The sequence below is a fragment of the Somniosus microcephalus genome, unplaced genomic scaffold (assembly GCF_052327205.1).
Source record: "Somniosus microcephalus isolate GS21.2 unplaced genomic scaffold, FLI_Smic_1.0 unresolved_chr4, whole genome shotgun sequence".
Lineage (NCBI taxonomy): Eukaryota > Metazoa > Chordata > Chondrichthyes > Squaliformes > Somniosidae > Somniosus > Somniosus microcephalus.
The window spans coordinates 52,742,745-52,765,238 of NW_028225182.1; the positions used below are offsets into that span (position 1 = coordinate 52,742,745).

A 22,494-nucleotide genomic window follows, 5' to 3' on the forward strand; every position below is an offset into this window, starting at 1 on the left:
TCATGGCTGATCTGATCCTAACCGCCAATCTACTATCACAGAACCATCTCCTGAATCTAACAGAATTAGACACACGAAATAGGAGCAGGATCAGGCTACACGGCCCCTGGGCCCGCTCCGCTACCCACAGGGCCATGTCCGATCCGAACCTAGACTCATGTCCAAATTCCTGCCCGCTCCCCGTAACCCTTAATTCCCTTTACTTCTAGGAAACTGTCTATTTCTGTTTTAAATTTATGTAATGATGTAGCTCCTACAGCTTTTTGGGGCAGCATATTCCATGGACCTACCACCCTCTGAGTGAAGTAGTTCCTCCTCATCTCAGTTTTGAAAGAGCAGCCCCTTATTCTAAGACTATGCCCCCTAGTTCTAGTTTCACCCATCATCGGGAACATCCTCCCCGCATCCACCCGATCCAACCCTTCACAATCTTATATGTTTCAATAAGATCGCCTCTCATTCTTCTGAACTCCAATGAGTAGAGTCCCAATCTACTCGAGGACTAGAATACAAGGAGGTAGAAGTTATGCTGCAGCTGTACAAAACCCTGGTTAGACCACACCTGGAGCACTGGGAGCAGTTCTGGGCCCCGCACCTTAGGAAGGATAGATTGGCCTTGGAGGGGGGGCAGCGTAGGTTTACCAGAATGATACCGGACTCCAAGGGTTAAGTTACGAGGCGATGACACAAACTAGGGATATATTCCCTGGAATTTAGAAGCTTAAGGGATGATCTGATCGAAGATTTCAAGATATTTAGGGGACCTGACAGGTTAGAGAGAGAGAATCTATTTCTGGTAGTTGGGGAGTCTAGGACTAGGGGGTATAGTCTAAAAATTAGAGCCAGACCTTTCAGGAGTGTAGTTAGGAAACACTTCTACACACACTCTCTTCCGCAAATGGCAATTGATGCAAGGTCAGTTGTTAATTTTAAATCGGAGATTGATGGATTTCTGTTAAGGGATATGGGGCAGAGGCGGGTAGATGGAGTTGGGTCGCAGATCAGCCATGATCTCATTGAATGGCGGAACAGGCTCGAGGGGGCTGAATGTCCGCCTCCTGTTCCTATGTTCCTAATCAGACCTCTTCTTCTTGCAGCCAATCTTCTCTCCCGGTGTTTGAGGAAGGGTCCCCTGTGGGCTGTCCAGACCTTGGGCACGAACCCAAGTCCCCGCCTGTCCATTCTCCGGTGGGAACGCACTGGGAACGTCCCAGTCGTTCGACCTCGTCATTCCAATCGTGCTTAGATCGAAAGAAAGACTTGCATTTATTTATATAGTGTCCTTTCACCGCCTCAGGATGTTCTGAAGTCCTTTACAGGCAATGAAGGGCCATCACCATTGTAATGTAGGAAACGCGGCGGCCAATTTGCGCACAGCAAGATCCCACAATGAGAAAGATGATCAATGACCAGATAATCACTTATTTTTTTTAGTGAAATAATGCCGCGGGATCTTTTACGCCCACCTGCTGTCTCTCCGCAGATCTTGAATCCTTTCTACGCATTCCAGGCGTTCAGCGTTATCCTGTGGTTCGTGGAGGCCTACTACCCATACGCGGTCGCCATCATCGTGATGAGCATCTGCTCCATCGCCTTGTCCTTGTATACCGCTCGCAAGGTAAGAGCTGGACGGGAGAGCGTGGGCTGCGCCAGCGCGGTAAAGGAGTGTGGGTACTGCCCCTGGATGGCCCACCCTGACCATTCTCAACATTCCCTCTCACCAACGCTTTACTGAGGGCCGGAATCCCACTGGCTGTCTGCTTGAGGGGGCCAATCTCAGCAAAACTGGACCTTGGACTGATGTGACTCAGGTCCACGCCTCTGATTTCCCCACACGGTGATGGGACGGGGGTCTGTGTCTGCGATCCCCCCACACGGTGATGGGACGCGGGTCTGTGTCTGCGATTCCCCCACACGGTGATGGGACGCGGGTCTGTGTCTGTGATTCCCCCACACGGTGATGGGACGGGGGTCTGTGTCTGCGATTCTCCCACACGGTGATGGGACGGGGGTCTGTGTCTGTGATTCCCCCACACGGTGATGGGACGGGGGTCTGTGTCTGCGATTCCCCCGCACGGTGATGGGATGGGGGTCTGTGTCTGCGATTCCCCCGCACGGTGATGGGACGCGGGTCTGTGTCTGTGATTCCCCCGCACGGTGATGGGACGGGGGTCTGTGTCTGCGATTCCCCCGCACGGTGATGGGACGGGGGTCTGTGTCTGCGATTCCCCCGCACGGTGACGGGACGGGGGTCTGTGTCTGCGATTCCCCCACACGGTGATGGGACGGGGGTCTGTGTCTGCGATTCCCCCCACACGGTGACGGGATGGGGGTCTGTGTCTGCGATTCCTCCACACGGTGATGAGACGCGGGGCTGTGTCTGCGATTCCCCCGCACGGTGATGGGACGGGGGTCTGTGTCTGCGATTCCCCCACACGGTGATGGGACGGGGGTCTGTGTCTGCGATTCCCCCACACGGTGACGGGACGGGGGTCTGTGTCTGCGATTCCCCCGCACAGTGATGGGACGGGGGTCTGTGTCTGCGATTCCCCCACACGGTGATGGGACGGGGGTCTGTGTCTGCGATTCCCCCACACGGTGATGGGACGGGGGTCTGTGTCTGTGATTCCTCCACACGGTGATGGGACGGGGGTCTGTGTCTGTGATTCCCCACACGGTGATGGGACGGGGGTCTGTGTCTGTGATTCCTCCACACGGTGATGGGACGGGGGTCTGTGTCTGTGATTCCCCCGCACGGTGATGGGACAGGGGTCTGTGTCTGCGATTCCCCCGCACGGTGATGGGACGCGGGTCTGTGTCTGTGATTCCTCCACACGGTGATGGGACGGGGGTCTGTGTCTGTGATTCCCCCACACGGTGATGGGACGCGGGTCTGTGTCTGCGATTCCCCCACACGGTGATGGGACGGGGTCTGTGTCTGCGATTCCCCCACACGGTGATGGGACGCGGGTCTGTGTCTGTGATTCCTCCACACGGTGATGGGACGGGGGTCTGTGTCTGCGATTCCCCCACACGGTGATGGGATGGGGGTCTGTGTCTGCGATTCCCCCACACGGTGATGAGACGGGGGTCTGTGTCTGCGATTCCCCCACACGGTGATGGGACGGGGGTCTGTGTCTGCGATTCCCCCGCACGGTGATGGGACGGGGGTCTGTGTCTGCGATTCCCCCGCACGGTGATGGGACGGGGGTCTGTGTCTGCGATTCCCCCACACGGTGATGGGACGGGGGTCTGTGTCTGCGATTCCCCCACACGGTGATGGGACGGGGGTCTGTGTCTGCGATTCCCCCACACGGTGATGGGACGGGGGTCTGTGTCTGTGATTCCCCCACACGGTGACGGGACTGGGGTCTGTGTCTGTGATTCCCCCACACGGTGATGGGACGGGGGTCTGTGTCTGTGATTCCCCCACACGGTGATGGGACGGGGGTCTGTGTCTGTGATTCCCCCACACGGTGACGGGACTGGGGTCTGTGTCTGTGATTCCCCCACACGGTGACGGGACTGGGGTCTGTGTCTGCGATTCCCCCACACGGTGATGGGACTGGGGTCTGTGTCTGTGATTCCCCCACACGGTGACGGGACGGGGGTCTGTGTCTGTGATTCCCCCACACGGTGATGGGACGCGGGTCTGTGTCTGTGATTCCCCCACACGGTGATGGGACGGGGGTCTGTGTCTGCGATTCCCCCACACGGCGATGGGACGCGGGTCTGTGTCTGTGATTCCCCCACACGGTGATGGGACGGGGGTCTGTGTCTGCGATTCCCCCGCACGGTGATGGGACGGGGGTCTGTGTCTGCGATTCCCCCACACGGTGATGGGACGCGGGTCTGTGTCTGCGATTCCCCCACACGGTGATGGGACGCGGGTCTGTGTCTGCGATTCCCCCGCACGGTGATGGGACGGGGGTCTGTGTCTGCGATTCCCCCGCACGGTGATGGGACGGGGGTCTGTGTCTGCGATTCCCCCACACGGTGATAGGACGCGGGTCTGTGTCTGCGATTCCCCCACACGGTGATGGGACGGGGGTCTGTGTCTGCGATTCCCCCACACGGTGATGGGACGGGGGTCTGTGTCTGTGATTCCCCCACACGGTGATGGGACGGGGGTCTGTGTCTGCGATTCCCCCACACGGTGATGGGACGGGGGTCTGTGTCTGCGATTCCCCCACACGGTGATGGGACGGGGGTCTGTGTCTGTGATTCCCCCTCACAGTGATGGGACGGGGGTCTGTGTCTGTGATTCCCCCACACGGTGATGGGACGGGGATGTGTGTCTGCGATTCCCCCACATGGTGATGGGACGGGGGTCTGTGTCTGTGATTCCCCCACACGGTGATGGGACGCGGGTCTGTGTCTGTGATTCCCCCACACGGTGATGGGACGGGGGTCTGTGTCTGTGATTCCCCCACACGGTGATGGGACGGGGGTCTGTGTCTGTGATTCCCCCACACGGTGATGGGACGCGGGTCTGTGTCTGTGATTCCCCCACACGGTGATGGGACGCGGGTCTGTGTCTGTGATTCCCCCACACGGTGATGGGACGGGGATGTGTGTCTGCGATCCCCCCACATGGTGATGGGACGGGGGTCTGTGTCTGCGATTCCCCCACACGGTGATGGGACGGGGGTCTGTGTCTGTGATTCCCCCACACGGTGATGGGACGCGGGTCTGTGTCTGTGATTCCCCCACACGGTGATGGGACGGGGATGTGTGTCTGCGATCCCCCCACATGGTGATGGGACGGGGGTCTGTGTCTGCGATTCCCCCACACGGTGATGGGACGGGGGTCTGTGTCTGCGATTCCCCCACACGGTGATGGGACGGGGGTCTGTGTCTGCGATTCCCCCACACGGTGACGGGACGGGGGTCTGTGTCTGTGATTCCCCCACACGGTGACGGGACTGGGGTCTGTGTCTGTGATTCCCCCACACGGTGATGGGACGGGGGTCTGTGTCTGTGATTCCCCCACACGGTGATGGGACGGGGGTCTGTGTCTGTGATTCCCCCACACGGTGACGGGACTGGGGTCTGTGTCTGTGATTCCCCCACACGGTGACGGGACTGGGGTCTGTGTCTGCGATTCCCCCACACGGTGATGGGACTGGGGTCTGTGTCTGTGATTCCCCCACACGGTGACGGGACGGGGGTCTGTGTCTGTGATTCCCCCACACGGTGATGGGACGCGGGTCTGTGTCTGTGATTCCCCCACACGGTGATGGGACGGGGGTCTGTGTCTGCGATTCCCCCACACGGTGATGGGACGCGGGTCTGTGTCTGTGATTCCCCCACACGGTGATGGGACGGGGGTCTGTGTCTGCGATTCCCCCGCACGGTGATGGGACGGGGGTCTGTGTCTGCGATTCCCCCACACGGTGATGGGACGCGGGTCTGTGTCTGCGATTCCCCCACACGGTGATGGGACGCGGGTCTGTGTCTGCGATTCCCCCGCACGGTGATGGGACGGGGGTCTGTGTCTGCGATTCCCCCGCACGGTGATGGGACGGGGGTCTGTGTCTGCGATTCCCCCACACGGTGATAGGACGCGGGTCTGTGTCTGCGATTCCCCCACACGGTGATGGGACGGGGGTCTGTGTCTGCGATTCCCCCACACGGTGATGGGACGGGGGTCTGTGTCTGTGATTCCCCCACACGGTGATGGGACGGGGGTCTGTGTCTGCGATTCCCCCACACGGTGATGGGACGGGGGTCTGTGTCTGCGATTCCCCCACACGGTGATGGGACGGGGGTCTGTGTCTGTGATTCCCCCTCACAGTGATGGGACGGGGGTCTGTGTCTGTGATTCCCCCACACGGTGATGGGACGGGGATGTGTGTCTGCGATTCCCCCACATGGTGATGGGACGGGGGTCTGTGTCTGTGATTCCCCCACACGGTGATGGGACGCGGGTCTGTGTCTGTGATTCCCCCACACGGTGATGGGACGGGGGTCTGTGTCTGTGATTCCCCCACACGGTGATGGGACGGGGGTCTGTGTCTGTGATTCCCCCACACGGTGATGGGACGCGGGTCTGTGTCTGTGATTCCCCCACACGGTGATGGGACGCGGGTCTGTGTCTGTGATTCCCCCACACGGTGATGGGACGGGGATGTGTGTCTGCGATCCCCCCACATGGTGATGGGACGGGGGTCTGTGTCTGCGATTCCCCCACACGGTGATGGGACGGGGGTCTGTGTCTGTGATTCCCCCACACGGTGATGGGACGCGGGTCTGTGTCTGTGATTCCCCCACACGGTGATGGGACGGGGATGTGTGTCTGCGATCCCCCCACATGGTGATGGGACGGGGGTCTGTGTCTGCGATTCCCCCACACGGTGATGGGACGGGGGTCTGTGTCTGTGATTCCCCCACACGGTGATGGGACGCGGGTCTGTGTCTGTGATTCCCCCACACGGTGATGGGACGGGGATGTGTGTCTGCGATCCCCCCACATGGTGATGGGACGGGGGTCTGTGTCTGTGATTCCCCCTCACAGTGATGGGACGCGGGTCTGTGTCTGCGATTCCCCCACACGGTGATGGGACGTGGGTCTGTGTCTGCGATTCCCCCGCACGGTGATGGGACGGGGGTCTGTGTCTGTGATTCCCCCTCACAGTGATGGGACGCGGGTCTGTGTCTGCGATTCCCCCACACGGTGATGGGACGGGGATGTGTGTCTGTGATTCCTCCACACGGTGATGGGACGGGGGTCTGTGTCTGCGATTCCCCCGCACGGTGATGGGACGGGGGTCTGTGTCTGTGATTCCCCCGCACGGTGATGGGACGGGGGTCTGTGTCTGCGATTCCCCCACACGGTGATGGGACGGGGGTCTGTGTCTGCGATTCCCCCGCACGGTGATGGGACGGGGGTCTGTGTCTGCGATTCCCCCACACGGTGATGGGACGGGGGTCTGTGTCTGCGATTCCCCCACACGGTGATGGGACGGGGATGTGTGTCTGTGATTCCCCCACACGGTGATGGGACGGGGGTCTGTGTCTGCGATTCCTCCACACGGTGATGGGACGGGGGTCTGTGTCTGCGATTCCCCCACACGGTGATGGGACGGGGGTCTGTGTCTGCGATTCCCCCACACGGTGATGGGACGGGGGTCTGTGTCTGCGATTCCCCCACACGGTGATGGGACGGGGGTCTGTGTCTGCGATTCCCCCACACGGTGATGGGACGGGGGTCTGTGTCTGCGATTCCCCCACACGGTGATGGGACGGGGTTCTGTGTCTGCGATTCCCCCACACGGTGATGGGACGGGGATGTGTGTCTGTGATTCCCCCACACGGTGATAGGACGGGGGTCTGTGTCTGCGATTCCTCCACACGGTGATGGGACGCGGGTCTGTGTCTGCGATTCCTCCACACGGTGATGGGACGGGGGTCTGTGTCTGCGATTCCCCCGCACGGTGATGGGACGGGGGTCTGTGTCTGTGATTCCCCCACACGGTGATGGGACGGGGGTCTGTGTCTGCGATTCCCCCGCACGGTGATGGGACGGGGGTCTGTGTCTGTGATTCCCCCACACGGTGATAGGACGGGGGTCTGTGTCTGCGATTCCCCCACACGGTGATGGGACGGGGGTCTGTGTCTGCGATTCCTCCACACGGTGATGGGACGGGGGTCTGTGTCTGTGATTCCCCCACACGGTGATGGGACGCGGGTCTGTGTCTGCGATTCCTCCACACGGTGATGGGACGGGGATGTGTGTCTGTGATTCCCCCACACGGTGATAGGACGGGGGTCTGTGTCTGCGATTCCTCCACACGGTGATGGGACGGGGGTCTGTGTCTGCGATTCCCCCACACGGTGATGGGACGGGGGTCTGTGTCTGTGATTCCCCCGCACGGTGATGGGACGGGGATGTGTGTCTGTGATTCCCCCACATTGTGATGGGACGGGGGTCTGTGTCTGTGATTCCCCCACATTGTGATGGGACGGGGGTCTGTGTCTGCGATTCCCCCGCACGGTGATGGGACGGGGGTCTGTGTCTGCGATTCCCTCACACGGTGATGGGACGGGGGTCTGTGTCTGCGATTCCCCCCACACGGTGATGAGACGGGGATGTGTGTCTGTGATTCCCCCACACGGTGATGGGACGGGGGTCTGTGTCTGCGATTCCCCCACACGGTGATGGGACGGGGGTCTGTGTCTGTGATTCCCCCACACGGTGATGAGACGGGGGTCTGTGTCTGTGATTCCCCCACACGGTGATGGGACGGGGGTCTGTGTCTGCGATTCCCCCCACACGGTGATGAGACGGGGATGTGTGTCTGTGATTCCCCCACACGGTGATAGGACGGGGGTCTGTGTCTGTGATTCCCCCACACGGTGATGGGACGGGGGTCTGTGTCTGTGATTCCCCCACACGGTGATGAGACGGGGGTCTGTGTCTGTGATTTCCCCCATTGTGAACATTTGTAGGTGTTTCAGACAGTAATCCCCCCTCCCTCCGATTTCATTGCCGAACCTCACCCCTCTTCCTCCTCTGCTGAAGATGCCAATGCCTCCTTGGCGTCCTTTGACACGTGAGCCCAACCGGCCGCCCTTCCCGCATGAGCCTAGCCCGTGGCGGCTATTCTACCAGGGAGAGCTTCACGGCCAAGCCCAACATTCCCCCGTGAGCCGTCGACGGTAACCCGAGACTTGGGCTGATTTTGACCCTCCCACGCACAGGGGCTCTGAGCCCAATTGTTGCCCTCCCCCCAATCTTACTGGGCCTCCTCGGCCGAGATGGGCTAACACAGCGCGAACTGGGGGTAGAACCTGGATGGCTCAGTTTCACGTCGGAAGGGCTACTTACCGACTGAGTTAGTGGGGGTGGAAGGGCAGGTGCGGGATGGGGGGGTGCGGGCAGTGAGGATGGGAATGTTTTATAAATGGACTTGTTGTTCTGATGCTCCCTGGCACCTGTACCTTTTTAAAAATTCGTTCCTGGGATGTGGGTGTCCCTGGCAAGGCCGAGCATTTATTGCTCATCCCTAATCGCCCTTGAGAAGGTGGTGGTGAGCCGCCTTCTTGAACCGCTGCCGTCCGTGTGGTGAAGGTGCTACAGTCTAAAGATAAGGGGTAAGCCATTTAGGACAGAGATGAGGAGGAATTTCTTCACCCAGAGAGTGGTGAACCTGTGGAATTCTCTACCACAGAAGGCAATTGAGGCCAATTCATTAAATATATTCAAGAAGGAGTTAGATATATTTCTTAAGGCTAAAGGGATCAAGGGATATGGGGAGAAGGCAGGGACAGGGTACTGAGTTTGGATGATCAGCCATGATCTCATTGAATGGCGGAGCAGGCTCGAGGGGCCGAATGGCCTACTCCTGCTCCTGTCTTCTATGTTTCCCACAGTGCTGTTAGGGAGGGAGTTCCAGGATTTTGACCCAGCGATGATGAAGGAACGGCTGATATATTTCCAAGTCGGGATGGTGTGTGACTTGGAGGGGAACTTGGAGGTGGTGGTGTTCCCATGCGCCTGCTGCCCTTGTCCTTCTAGGTGGAAGAGGTCGCGGGTTTGGGAGGTGCTGCCGAAGAAGCCTTGGCGAGTTGCTGCAGTGCATCTTGTAGATGGTGCACACTGCAGACACAGTGCGCCGGTGGTGGAGGGAGTGAATGTTTAAGGCGGAGGATGGGGTGTCGATCAAGCGGGCTGCTTTATCCTGAATGGTGTCGAGCTTCTTGAGTGTTGTTGGAGCTGCACTCATCCAGGCAAGTGGAGAGTATTCCATCACACTCCTGACTTGTGCCTTGTAGATGGTGGAAAGGCTTTGGGGAGTCAGGAGGTGAGACACTCGCCGCAGAATTCCCAGCCTCTGGCCTGCTCTTGTTGCCACAGTATTTATGTGGCTGGTCCAGTTGAGTTTCTGGTCGATGGTGACCCCCAGGATGTTGATGGTGGGGGATTCGGCGATGGTATTGCCGTGGATTTGATGGGTGTTGGTGTCTGTTTTTCAGCAATACACAATGTTGCATGAGATGGTGCAGTCGCACAATTCCATCCGCGTCACTGTACTCAGGAAGGGAAGCGGTAAGTCCTGGCCAGCACGCACGGAGACTTACTGAGCGCCGGGTAGAGGAGCGGAATTGTACTGGGTCAGAACGTAAAGGTCTGACCTTCCATCCACGGGACCTGGGGGGGGGGGGTCACTTCCAGCTCACACAGAGGGGGATGAGCGTGTCCTTTGCCTGGGGTCTCGATGGGGCAGTGGAATAAGGCACTCTCCTGTTCTGTCCCGGGACTCTTGTTCAAAGGGAAGCTGAGAGAACAGTTATGTGCAGAGACTGGAGAAGCTGGGATTGGTCCTCCTTGGAGCAGAGAAGGTTAAGAGGAGATTTAATGGAGGCGTTCAAAATCGTGAAGGGTTTCGATCGAGTAAATAAGGAGAAACTGTTTCCAGTGGCAGGAGGGTCGGTAACCAGAGGACACAGATTGAAGATAATCGGCAAAAGAACCAGGGGGGAGATGAGGAGAATGTTTTTACGCAGCGAGTTGTTGTGATCTGGAACGCGCTGCCTGAAAGGGCGGTGGGAGCAGATTCAATAGTAACTTTCAAAAGGGGAATTGGATAAATACTAGAAGGGGGGTGATTCTATTCAGCTGTGGGGGGCATCACAGTTAACCCCAATCTATCCAACATTCAGACACGCGCTTTCCATCCCTGGATCGGGACTCCCCAACCAATGATTACCTCACCCTGGCCCAGGAGGGGAAGGCATATTGGAAAGAAATTTACCCCAGCAATAAAGTTGTGGTTCAGCACCCTAACTCTGAATAATAGCACAACTTAAAAAAGGTGGATATTAGGGGTAGGGAGGAAAGTCAGACGGAACAAGAATCAAGTTGTGGGATAAGTCCCAAGGGGAGGACATTGAACAGACTGAATATAAATGGTGTTAGGAGAGAATGAGATGTGCTTCTAGAGAGAGAAGGGATTGAGGGGAATGGGGAGAGAGTGGGTAGGGAAGGTTGACGTGAGGGTGGGTTTGTTTGGGCCTTTTCCTGTTCCTCAGAGAATTCCTTTCGTGGACCCAATTGTGTCGGCCGTGGCTCAGTGGGTAGCACTCTAGCCTCTGGGTCTATAGGTTCAAGTCCCACTCCAGTGACCTGCACCCCATAATCTGGGCCGACACTCTCAGTGCAGTACTGAGGGAGGACCGCACTGTCAGAGGGACGGTACTGAGGGAGCGCCGCACTGTCAGAGGGGCAGTACTGAGGGAGCGCCGCACTGTCGGAGGGGCAGTACTGAGGGAGCTATGCACTGTCGGAGGGGCAGTACTGAGGGAGCGCCGCACTGTCAGAGGGACAGTACTGAGGGAGGACTGCACTGTCAGAGGGACAGTACTGAGGGAGTGCCGCACTGTCAGAGGGACAGTACTGAGGGAGGACCGCACTGTCGGGAGGGGCAGTACTGAGGGAGCGCCGCACTGTCAGAGGGACAGTACTGAGGGAGCGCCGCACTGTCGGAGGGGCAGTACTGAGGGAGGACTGCACTGTCAGAGGGACAGTACTGAGGGAGCGCCGCACTGTCGGAGGGGCAGTACTGAGGGAGGACCGCACTGTCAGAGGGACAGTACTGAGGGAGCGCCGCACTGTCGGAGGGGCAGTACTGAGGGAGGACTGCACTGTCAGAGGGACAGTACTGAGGGAGTGCCGCACTGTCAGAGGGACAGTACTGAGGGAGCGCCGCACTGTCGGGAGGGGCAGTACTGAGGGAGCGCCGCACTGTCAGAGGGACAGTACTGAGGGAGCGCCGCACTGTCGGAGGGGCAGTACTGAGGGAGTGCCGCACTGTCGGAGGGGCAGTACTGAGGGAGGACCGCACTGTCAGAGGGACAGTACTGAGGGAGCGCCGCACTGTCGGAGGGGCAGTACTGAGGGAGGACCGCACTGTCAGAGGGACGGTACTGAGGGAGTGCCGCACTGTCAGAGGGACAGTACTGAGGGAGCGCCGCACTGTCGGGAGGGGCAGTACTGAGGGAGCGCCGCACTGTCAGAGGGACAGTACTGAGGGAGCGCCGCACTGTCGGAGGGGCAGTACTGAGGGAGTGCCGCACTGTCGGAGGGGCAGTACTGAGGGAGGACCGCACTGTCAGAGGGACAGTACTGAGGGAGCGCCGCACTGTCGGAGGGGCAGTACTGAGGGAGGACCGCACTGTCAGAGGGACGGTACTGAGGGAGCGCCGCACTGTCAGAGGGACAGTACTGAGGGAGGACTGCACTGTCAGAGGGACAGTACTGAGGGAGTGCCGCACTGTCGGAGGGGCAGTACTGAGGGAGGACCGCACTGTCAGAGGGACAGTACTGAGGGAGCGCCGCACTGTCAGAGGGACAGTACTGAGGGAGCGCCGCACTGTCAGAGGGGCAGTACTGAGGGAGCGCCGCACTGTCGGAGGGGCAGTACTGAGGGAGCTATGCACTGTCGGAGGGGCAGTACTGAGGGAGCGCCGCACTGTCGGAGGGGCAGTAGTGAGGGAGCTATGCACTGTCGGAGGGGCAGTACTGAGGGAGCTATGCACTGTCAGAGGGGCAGTACTGAGGGAGCGCCGCACTGTCTGAGGGGCAGTACTGAGGGAGCGCCGCACTGTCGGAGGTGCAGTACTGAGGGAGCGCCGCACTGTCGGAGGGGCAGTACTGAGGGAGTGCCGCACTGTCGGAGGGGCAGTACTGAGGGAGCGTCGCACTGTCGGAGGGGCAGTACTGAGGGAGCGTCGCACTGTCGGAGGGGCAGTACTGAGGGAGTGCCGCACTGTCGGAGGGGCAGTACTGAGGGAGCGCCGCACTGTCGGAGGGGCAGTACTGAGGGAGCGCCGCACTGTCGGAGGGGCAGTACTGAGGGAGCTATGCACTGTCAGAGGGGCAGTACTGAGGGAGCGCCGCACTGTCTGAGGGGCAGTACTGAGGGAGCGCCGCACTGTCGGAGGGGCAGTACTGAGGGAGCACCACACTGTCGGAGGGGCAGTACTGAGGGAGCGCCGCACTGTTGGAGGGGCAGTACTGAGGGAGCGCCGCACTGTCGGAGGGGCAGTACTGAGGGAGCGTCGCACTGTCGGAGGGGCAGTACTGAGGGAGCGCCGCACTGTCGGAGGGGCAGTACTGAGGGAGCGCCGCACTGTCGGAGGGGCAGTACTGAGGGAGCGCCGCACTGTCGGTGGGGCAGTACTGAGGGAGCGCCGCACTGTCGGAGGGACAGTACTGAGGGAGCGCCGCACTGTCGGAGGGACAGTACTGAGGGAGCGCCGCACTGTCGGAGGGGCAGTACTGAGGGAGCGCCACACTGTCGGAGGGGCAGTACTGAGGGAGCGCCGCACTGTCGGTGGGGCATTAGTGAGGGAGCGCCGCACTGTCGGAGGGACAGTACTGAGGGAGCGCCGCACTGTCGGAGGGACAGTACTGAGGGAGCGCCGCACTGTCGGAGGGGCAGTACTGAGGGAGCGCCGCACTGTCGGAGGGGCAGTACTGAGGGAGCGCCACACTGTCGGAGGGGCAGTACTGAGGGAGCGCCGCACTGTCGGTGGGGCAGTACTGAGGGAGCGCCGCACTGTCGGAGGGGCAGTACTGAAGGAGCACCGCACTGTCAGAGGGGCAGTACTGAGGGAGCGCCGCACTGTCGGAGTTGCCATCTTTCGGATGAGACGTTAAACCGAGACCCCGTCTGCTCTTTCGTGTGGGCGTAAAAGATCCTCGGGTCACTGAGTGGGGGGGGGGACTTCCTCCCGATGTCCTGGGGCCAATATTTCTCCCTCAACCAACATCACCAGAACAGATGATCTGGTTATTATCACATTGCTGTTTGTGGGATCTTGCTGTGCGCAAATTGGCTGCTGCGTTTCCCACATTACAACAGTGACCACACTTCAAAAAAAAATGTTTCATTGGCTGTGAAGCGCTCTGGGTCATGCTGAGGCGGTGAACGGCGCTGTTAGAAAAAATTCAAATTGGAGCTCTCTCTCTGCCTCTCTCTCTTTAATTGACGGTTTGTTTTCCCCCCTCAGCTTCGGAGATCGTCAGTTCTTCGGAGTTGGTGCCCGGCGACGTCATCATCATCCCGCAGCAGGAGATGATCTTGCCGTGCGACGTGGTGCTGATGAATGGAGCCGTGGTGGTGAACGAGAGCATGCTGACAGGTCAGCGCCGAGCCGGCGGGCGGGGAGGGGGGAGGCTGCCGTTCACACCGCTGTCACCGGGGAAAGCACCCGTCTGTGTAGGAGGGGGCCATTCGGCCCACCGTTCCTGTACCGGCTCTTGGAAAGTGTTCTCCCATTAGTCTCACTCTCCCCTCCTGCCCTTTCCCCCACAGCCCTGCCAATTCTTCCTCATCCAGCCTTAATCCAACTGCATTTTGAAAGTTGTGAAGGAGCAGATGTTGATTCACATTACAGGAGTAACTTTTTTTGTCTTTCGCCGAGTCTGCCTTTCCCGCCGAGTGTGTATGTGTGTGCAACGTGTCTGTGTCTGTGTCTGTGTGTGCAACGTGTGTGTGTGTGCAACGTGTGTGTCTGTGTCTGTGTCTGTGTCTGTGTGTGTAAGATGGGAAGCCGGCCAGAGAGTGTTGGAATAGTCAAGTCTGGAGGTAACAAAGGCAGGGATGAGGGTTTCAGCAGCAGATGAGCTGAGGCAGGGGCGGAGACGGGCGATGTTACCGAGGTGGAAATAGACGGTGACCTGAATCAGTCATTCATGAAAGAAAGACTTATGAAATAATACTGAGCGGCCTGCGGGTGGCGCTGTCCAGGGAGAGTATAAATACTCGGGCACGGGCCCAGCTTGCGCAGGACATTCTCAACAGGAACTAGTGAAGGACACAACTAGACCTCCATGTTGTAAAACAGTTGATTAAAGCTTTGTTTAACGCTTAGACCAAGTGCCTAGTAGTTTTCTTACGTCAGGAGGTCTTGATGATGGAGCGGATATGGGTTCGGAAGCTCGTCTCGGATTCAAATAGGACACCATGGTTATAAATAGTGTTGGAGGAGGTTACAGAGATAGGGAGGGGTGAGGGCCAGGGAGGGATTTGAACACAAGGATGAGAATTTTGAAATCGAGGTGTTGCCGGACTGGGAGCCAATGTAGGTCAGTGAGCAACAGGTCAGCAAAATAAACGATCAAATAATAATTGAGGGGAATCCCTGACTTTTTTGTATTTTTCCGGATCCTGTCTAGGAGAGAGTGTGCCGGTGACAAAGACTCCGCTGCCTGATATCTGTGAAGCTGGGAACTACAACGACCCGATCTTCAGGCTGGAGGACTACAAGCGCCACGTGCTGTTCTGTGGGACGCTAATCATCCAGGTCCGGCCCTATGAGCACTATGTGAAAGCGGTTGTCATTCGCACAGGTGAGGCCTCGCTCTCTCGTCCCGCCGCGGGACCAGAAAGATCAATGGAACCCAAGGTAGCCCAGTAACTCAGAATGATAACCGGAGGTGGGGGGGGGGGGTGCTAAAAGGGTTAAATTGCGAGGACAGGTTGCAAAGACTGGGCCTCGAGTTTAGTAGATTAAGGGGTGATCTAATCGAGGTGTTGAAGATGATTAAAGGAGTCGATCGGGTGGATCGAAAGAAACTATTTCCTCTGGTGGGGGGAGTCCAGAACAAGGGGGCAGAACCACAATTTCAGGCATTCTACAGCCCTCTGGACTCAACATAGAGTCCCAACAATTTCAGATCATAACCTCGGCCCCTATCACATATATATATTTTCTTTTTTTTATCCACACTTTTTGTTTGGCCCTTTTTTTCTTCCCTCCCACATGGCAGCTGTCCTTCATTCTGCCGGCGCCATTCACACCTCATCTAGAGCCATCCTTTGTTCCTTTACCTGTCCCATTACCGCCTCCTCCCACCTTGAATATCTCTTAATGTCTCTTAATCTCTCCCGCTTTCTATCCTATCACTGACCTTCCCTTTTGTTCTTTCATCCCCTCCCCCTTTTCCCAGCCCCTAAACTCGCTTTAAAATCTGTTCCATTTCCTGCTTTTTTCCAGTTCTGACGAAAGGTCCTCGACCTGAAACGTTAACTCTGTTTCTCTCAGGACTAATTCTAACAGGACTAGACAGACTAGATGCAGGAAGGATGTTCCCGATGGTCGGGGAGTCCAGAACCAGGGGTCACAGTCTAAGGATAAGGGGTAAGCCATTTAGGACAGAGATGAGGAGGAATTTCTTCACCCAGAGAGTGGTGAACCTGTGGAATTCTCTACAGGCCAATTCATTAAATATATTCAAGAAGGAGTTAGATATATTTCTTAAGGCTAAAGGGATCAAGGGATATGGGGAGAAGGCAGGGACAGGGTACTGAGTTTGGATGATCAGCCATGATCTTATTGAATGGCGGAGTAGGCTCGAGGGGCCGAATGGCCGACTCCGGCTCCTATCTTCTGTTTCTCTCTCCACGGATGCTGCCTGGCCTGCTGAGTTTTTCCAGCGTTTTCTGTTGTTATTAAAATTAGCTGCCTCGATGGCAAAGGAACCAAAGGCAGCGAGATACAGGTCCTAGCTTTAATCCCTGCTGTGTCCTTAGTTGACTAATCTCAACCAAGGGGGTCAACAGTAGGGGCTACGATTCGTTCTCGGACACCCCGGAAGAGGAAAAATCAGCCGGCTTTGCTGTTCCTGATCAGTGTCGAGTGGCCCCTGTGTGGTGAGCGGGTGTGTGTGGGTGGGGGCAGGACTGGGAGGTGCTTGGCGGTTGAATAGCCTGCTCGTGTCTAGACCCGCGCGTCAAGAACGGCTACTTGCGTGGAGTACCGGAGGCAGGCTGGTGCCTGTAGAAAACCCGCACCCCAGCGAGAGTCAGGAAAAGGAATAAAACAAGATATCCTTTCACAACATCAGCAAAATGGTGTGTGGATGCTGGAAATGTGAAATAAAAACAGAGGTTCTGACGAAAGGTCATCGACCTGAAACGTTAACTCTGTTTCTCTCTCGCTCTCCGCAGATGCTGCCTGACCTGCTGAGTGTGTGCCAGCAATCTCTGTTTTTTCTAATTCGTTTACGTGATGTGGGCATCGCTGGCAAGGCCGGCATTTATTGCCCATCCCTAATCGCCCTCGAGAAGGTGGTGGTGAGCCGCCTTCTTGAACCGCTGCAGTCCGTGTGGTGAAGGTGCTCCCACAGCGCTGTTAGGGAGGGAGTTCCAGGATTTTGACCCAACGCCGATGAAGGAGCGGCCGATATATTTCCAAGTCGGGATGGTGTGTAACTTGGAGGGGAACTTGGAGGTGGCGGTGTTCCCACGCACCTGCTGCCCTTGTCCTTCTAGGCGGTAGAGATCGCGGGTTTGGGAGGTGCTGTCGAAGAAGCCTTGGCGAGCTGCTGCAGTGCATCTTGTAGATGGTACACACTGCAGCCACGGTGCGCCGGTGGTGGAGGGAGTGAATGTTTAAGGTGGTGGATGGGGTGACAATCAAGCGGGCTGCTTTGTCCTGGATGGTGTCGAGCTTCTTGAGTGTTGTTGGAACTGCACTCATCCAGGCAAGTGGAGAGTATTCCATCACACTCCTGACTTGTGCCTTGTTGATGGTGGAAAGGCTTTGGGGAGTCGGGAGGTGAGACACTCGCCGCAGAATACCCAGCCTCTGACCTGCTCTGGTAGTCACAGTATTAATGCGTTTTAAATTTCAGATATCCTTTCTCGTGAGCTACGAAAGGAACGCCATGCGTCTCTCTGTAACAGACCAGTGTAATTTCACTCTCTTTCCCTTCGTTGCCAGGCTTTCTCACAACCAAAGGCCAGCTGGTCAGGTCCATTCTCTTCCCCAGGCCTGTCGATTTCAAGCTCTTCCGTGACGCCAAGCGCTTTGTCGTCTGTTTGGTGCTGGCGGCGGTTGTGGGGTTCGTTTACACCATCATCATCAGTTCCATCCGCGGGGTGAGTGCCGGGTGTGAGTTTCCAGCCGCGGTCTTGTCGGGCGAGGCCGGCGCCGTGACACGGATTCAGCTGAGGGGTGAGTGCCGGGTGTGAGTTCCAGCCGCGGTCTTGTCGGGCGAGGCTGGCACCGTGTCACGGATTCAGCCGAGGGGTGAGTTCCAGCCGCGGTCATGTTGGGCGAGGCCGGCGCCGTGACACGGATTCAGCCGCGGCCACTCTCGGATCCATCGCAGCACGAACAGGAAACCGGGCCAAGGCGGCGGTACAGACGCTGGCCGCCCTTTCACCTCTGGGACCCTGGTGTTCAACTCAAGCCCCGAGTGCTGCACCCAGGGCTGCCTCTCCTGGTGAGGGTCAGTGTTTGCAGTCCGCTCATAAGAACATAAGAATTAGGAGCAGGAGTCGGCCACACGTCCCCTCGAGCCTGCTCCGCCATTCAATAAGATCATGGCTGATCATCGACCTCAACTCCACTTTCCTGCCTGATCCCCATATCCTTCGACTCCCCGAGAGTCCAAAAATCTCTCGATCTCTGCCTTGAATATACTCAACAACTGAGCCTCCACAGCCCTCTGAGGCAGAGAATTCCAAAGATTCACCGCCCTCTGAGTGAAGAAATTCCTCCTCATCTCAGTCCTCAATGGCCGACCCCTTATTCTGAGACTGTGACCCCTGGTTCTAGACTCTCCAGCCAGGGGGAAACAACCTCCCAGCATCGACCCTGTCAATCCCCCCCAGAATCTTCGATGTTCCAATGAGATCACCTCTCATTCTTCTAAACTCCAGAGAGTATCGGCCCATTCTACACAATCTCTCCTCATAGGACAGCCCTCTCACCCCAGGAATCAATCTAGTGAACCTTCGTTGCACCGCCTCCAAGGCAAGTATATCCTTCCTTAGATAAGGAGACCAGAACTGTGCCCAGTACTCCAGGTGTGGTCTCAGGGTGCCCAGAGTCCGGGCTTGACAGGGTAGATGCTGAGAAGCTCTGTTCCCCTGGCTGGAGAGTCTAGAACTAGGGGGGCACAGTCTCTGGAAAAGGAGTCGGCCATGTAGGAGAAATGTCTTCACTCAGAGGGTTGTGAATCTTTGGCTGTGGAGGCTCAGTCATTGAGTATATTCAAGGCTGTGATCGCTAGATTTTTGGACTCTCGGGGAATCAAGGGATATGGGGATCAGGCGGGAAAGTGGAGTTGGCGTCGATGATCAGCCATGATCTTATTGAATGGCGGAGCAGGCTCGAGGGGCCGAATGTCCTACTCCTAATTCTGCTACTCCCAGTTCTGCTGAATGTGTTTACCCCTCTCCCTCCTCAGTCGGAGTCCAGCCTGGTGCACCCTGGGGCTACAAAGGGAGAAACTGAAGGCGAAAATCCATTGCATCGGTTATTTTTTTATTGTTTCGCGGGCCTTGTTAATGTGTGATCCTGGAGAGTTCCCATTGCTGTTCACAGGAGCCCATTCCGGAGATCCTCCTGAAAGCCTTTGATGTGATCACCATCGTCGTTCCACCAGCACTGCCGGCTGCGGTGACGGTCGGTGTGGTTTATGCCCAGAGGCGATTAAAGAGACAGGGCATTTACTGTATCAGCCCACATCGCATCAACCTGTGCGGACAACTCGATCTGGTCTGCTTCGACAAGGTGTGTTCCAGGGCTTTTTGTTTCCTGTTTCCCCCACCACCCCCATCCCCGTCTCTGCTGAAGGAGCCAATGAAGTACTTTTTAAAGTGTGGTCACTGTTGTAATGTAGGAAATGCAGCAACCCAATTTGCGCACAGCAAGCTCCCACAAACAGCATTGTGATAATGACCAGATCATCTGTTTTTTTTTTAGTGATGTTGGTTGAGGGATAAATATTGGCTGCAAGACACCGGGGAGAACTCCCCCCATCTCTTCTTCGGAATAGTGGCCGTGGGATTTTTATGTCCACCTGAGAGCGCAGACGGGGCCCATCCGAAAGACAACGCCTCCGACAGTGCGGCGCTCCCTCAGTACTGACCCTCCAACAGTGCGGCATTCCCTCAGTACTGCCCCTCCGACAATGCAGCGCTCCCTCAGTACTGCCCCTCCGACAGTGTGGCGCTCCCTCAGTACTGCCCCTCCGACGGTGCGGCGCTCCCTCAGTACTGCCCCTCCGACAGTGCGGCACTCCCTCAGTACTGCTCCTCCGACAGTGCGGCGCTCCCTCAGTACTGCCCCTCCGACGGTGCGGCGCTCCCTCAGTACTGCCCCTCCGACAGTGCGGCACTCCCTCAGTACTGCCCCTCCGACAGTGCGGCACTCCCTCAGTACTGCTCCTCCGACAGTGCGGCGCTCCCTCAGTACTGCCCCTCCGACGGTGCGGCGCTCCCTCAGTACTGCCCCTCTGACAGTGCGGCGCTCCCTCAGTACTGCCCCTCCGACAGTGCGGCGCTCCCTCAGTACTGCCCCTCCGACAGTGCGGCGCTCCCTCAGTACTGCCCCTCCGACAGTGCGGCGCTCCCTCAGTACTGCCCCTCCGACAGTGCGGCGCTCCCTCAGTACTGCCCCTCCGACAGTGCGGCGCTCCCTCAGTACTGCCCCTCCGACAGTGCAGCGCTCCCTCGATACTGCCCCTCCGACAGTGCGGCGCTCCCTCAGTACTGCCCCTCCGACAGTGCGGCGCTCCCTCAGTACTGGCCCTCCGACAGTGCGGCGCTCCCTCAGTACTGCCCCAACGACAGTGCGGCGCTCCCTCAGTACTGCCCCTCCGACAGTGCGGCGCTCCCTCAGTACTGCCCCTCCGACAGTGCGGCGCTCCCTCAGTACTGCCCCTCCGACAGTGCGTCGCTCCCTCAGTATTGCCCCTCCGACAGTGCGGCGCTCCCTCAGTACTGCCCCTCCGACAGTGCGGCACTCCCTCAGTACTGTCCCTCCGACAGTGCGGCGCTCCCTCAGTACTGCCCCTCCGACAGTGCGGCGCTCCCTCAGTGTCAGCCTGGATTATGGGATCAAGTCTCTGGAGTGGGACTTGATCCCACGACTGTCTGACTCAGGGCGAGAGTGCTGCCCACAGAGCCACGGCTGGAAGAGAGGTTCCGGGGTGTCTCGCAGTCGGGATTTGGGTGGGGGGCTGTGGGGCCTGGGAGGCCGAAACATTCCTTGTGGGGCCCGAAGGAACATTCTTGGCCCCGCAACACAGAGTAAATAATCTTGCCCTGAACGGCCCTTTCTGATGGGCCTTCAGCCGGCGCAGCCGGCACAGGCCGGAGGTCAAACTGCAGTCAGGGCCGAGTGACATCATCCAACCCCGATCTGCATATTTGAGTCCGGATCCCGGCCGGCGGCTTTGGATGGGCAGCTTGGACACCTGTCCAGAAATGCCGGTATCACCGTGTTCCGGGCGGGATGTCGATAGTTAACTCACCCGGTGGATGTTAACAGCTTACCTGTGGGCGGGGTGTAAAATCCACCATGGACGTTGACCTAAGAAAACTACTAGGCACTTGGTCTAAGCGTTAAACAAAGCTTTAATCAACTGTTTTACAACATGGAGGTCTAGTTGTGTCCTTCACTAGTTCCTGTTAAGAATGTCCTGCGCAAGCTGGGCCCGTGCCCGAGTATTTATACTCTCCCTGGACAGCGCCACCCACAGGCCGCTCAGTATTATTTCATTTATTAAGCATGCAGGTGCAGCAGGCGGTTAAGAAGGCAAATGGTATGTTGGCCTTCGTAGCAAGAGGGTTTGAGTACAGGAACAAGGATGTCTTGCTGCAGTTGTACAGGGCCTTGGTGAGACCACACCTTGAGTATTGTTTGCAGTTTTGGTCGCTGTATCTGAGGAAGGATGTTCTTGCCATGGAGGGAGTGCAGTGAAGATTCACCAGACTGATACCTGGGATGGCAGGAATGACGTATGAGGAGAGATTGGGTCGATTGGGCTTATACTCGCTGGAGTTTAGAAGAATGAGAGGGGATCTCATTGAAACTTATAAAATTCTAACAGGACTGGACAGACCAGATGCAGGAAGGATGTTCCCGATGGTCGGGGAGTCCAGAACCAGGGGTCACAGTCTAAGGATAAGGGGTAAGCCATTTAGGACAGAGATGAGGAGGAATTTCTTCACCCAGGGAGTGGTGAACCTGTGGAATTCTCTACCACAGAAGGCAGTAGAGGCCAATTCATTAAATATATTCAAGAAGGAGTTGGATATATTTCTTAAGGCTAAAGGGATCAAGGGATATGGGAAGAAGGCAGGGACTGGGTACTGAATTTGGATGATCAGCCATGATCGCATTGAATGGCGGAGCAGGCTCGAGGGGCTGAATGGCCTACTCCTGCTCCTATCTCCTATGTTTCTATAAGTCCTTCTTTCATGAATGACTGATTCATGTCAGACGTACCGTCCGATGCAGTGAGACAACCTCCAATGTTCAACGCCGTTTCTGTTTCTTTAAAGACCGGGACCTTGACGGAAAATGGAATGGATTTATTTGGCGTCGTGCGAGCGAAAAATAAAAAGTGAGTACGTTGGAAAGTAACTTGAATCACGAATCACTGAAATTTAACATGCAGGTACAGCGAGCAATTAGGAAAGCAAATGGTATGTTGGCCTTTATTACAAGAGGATTTGAGTATAAGAG

At 57.4% G+C, this 22,494-nt stretch overlaps 1 protein-coding gene across 1 annotated transcript in view; it reads left to right on the top strand.

Annotated features, from left to right (window-relative positions):
• Positions 1 to 22,494, top strand: part of LOC147091097 (polyamine-transporting ATPase 13A3-like) — a 73,206-nt gene that overhangs the window by 12,062 nt on the left and 38,650 nt on the right. Inside the window, exons 7-13 of the mRNA XM_085977164.1 lie at positions 1,484 to 1,618; positions 9,979 to 10,051; positions 14,017 to 14,148; positions 15,185 to 15,358; positions 17,734 to 17,891; positions 19,345 to 19,533; positions 22,311 to 22,372. Coding sequence (XP_085833290.1) covers positions 1,484 to 1,618; positions 9,979 to 10,051; positions 14,017 to 14,148; positions 15,185 to 15,358; positions 17,734 to 17,891; positions 19,345 to 19,533; positions 22,311 to 22,372 — 923 coding nt within the window. The remainder of the gene's footprint in view (positions 1 to 1,483; positions 1,619 to 9,978; positions 10,052 to 14,016; positions 14,149 to 15,184; positions 15,359 to 17,733; positions 17,892 to 19,344; positions 19,534 to 22,310; positions 22,373 to 22,494) is intronic.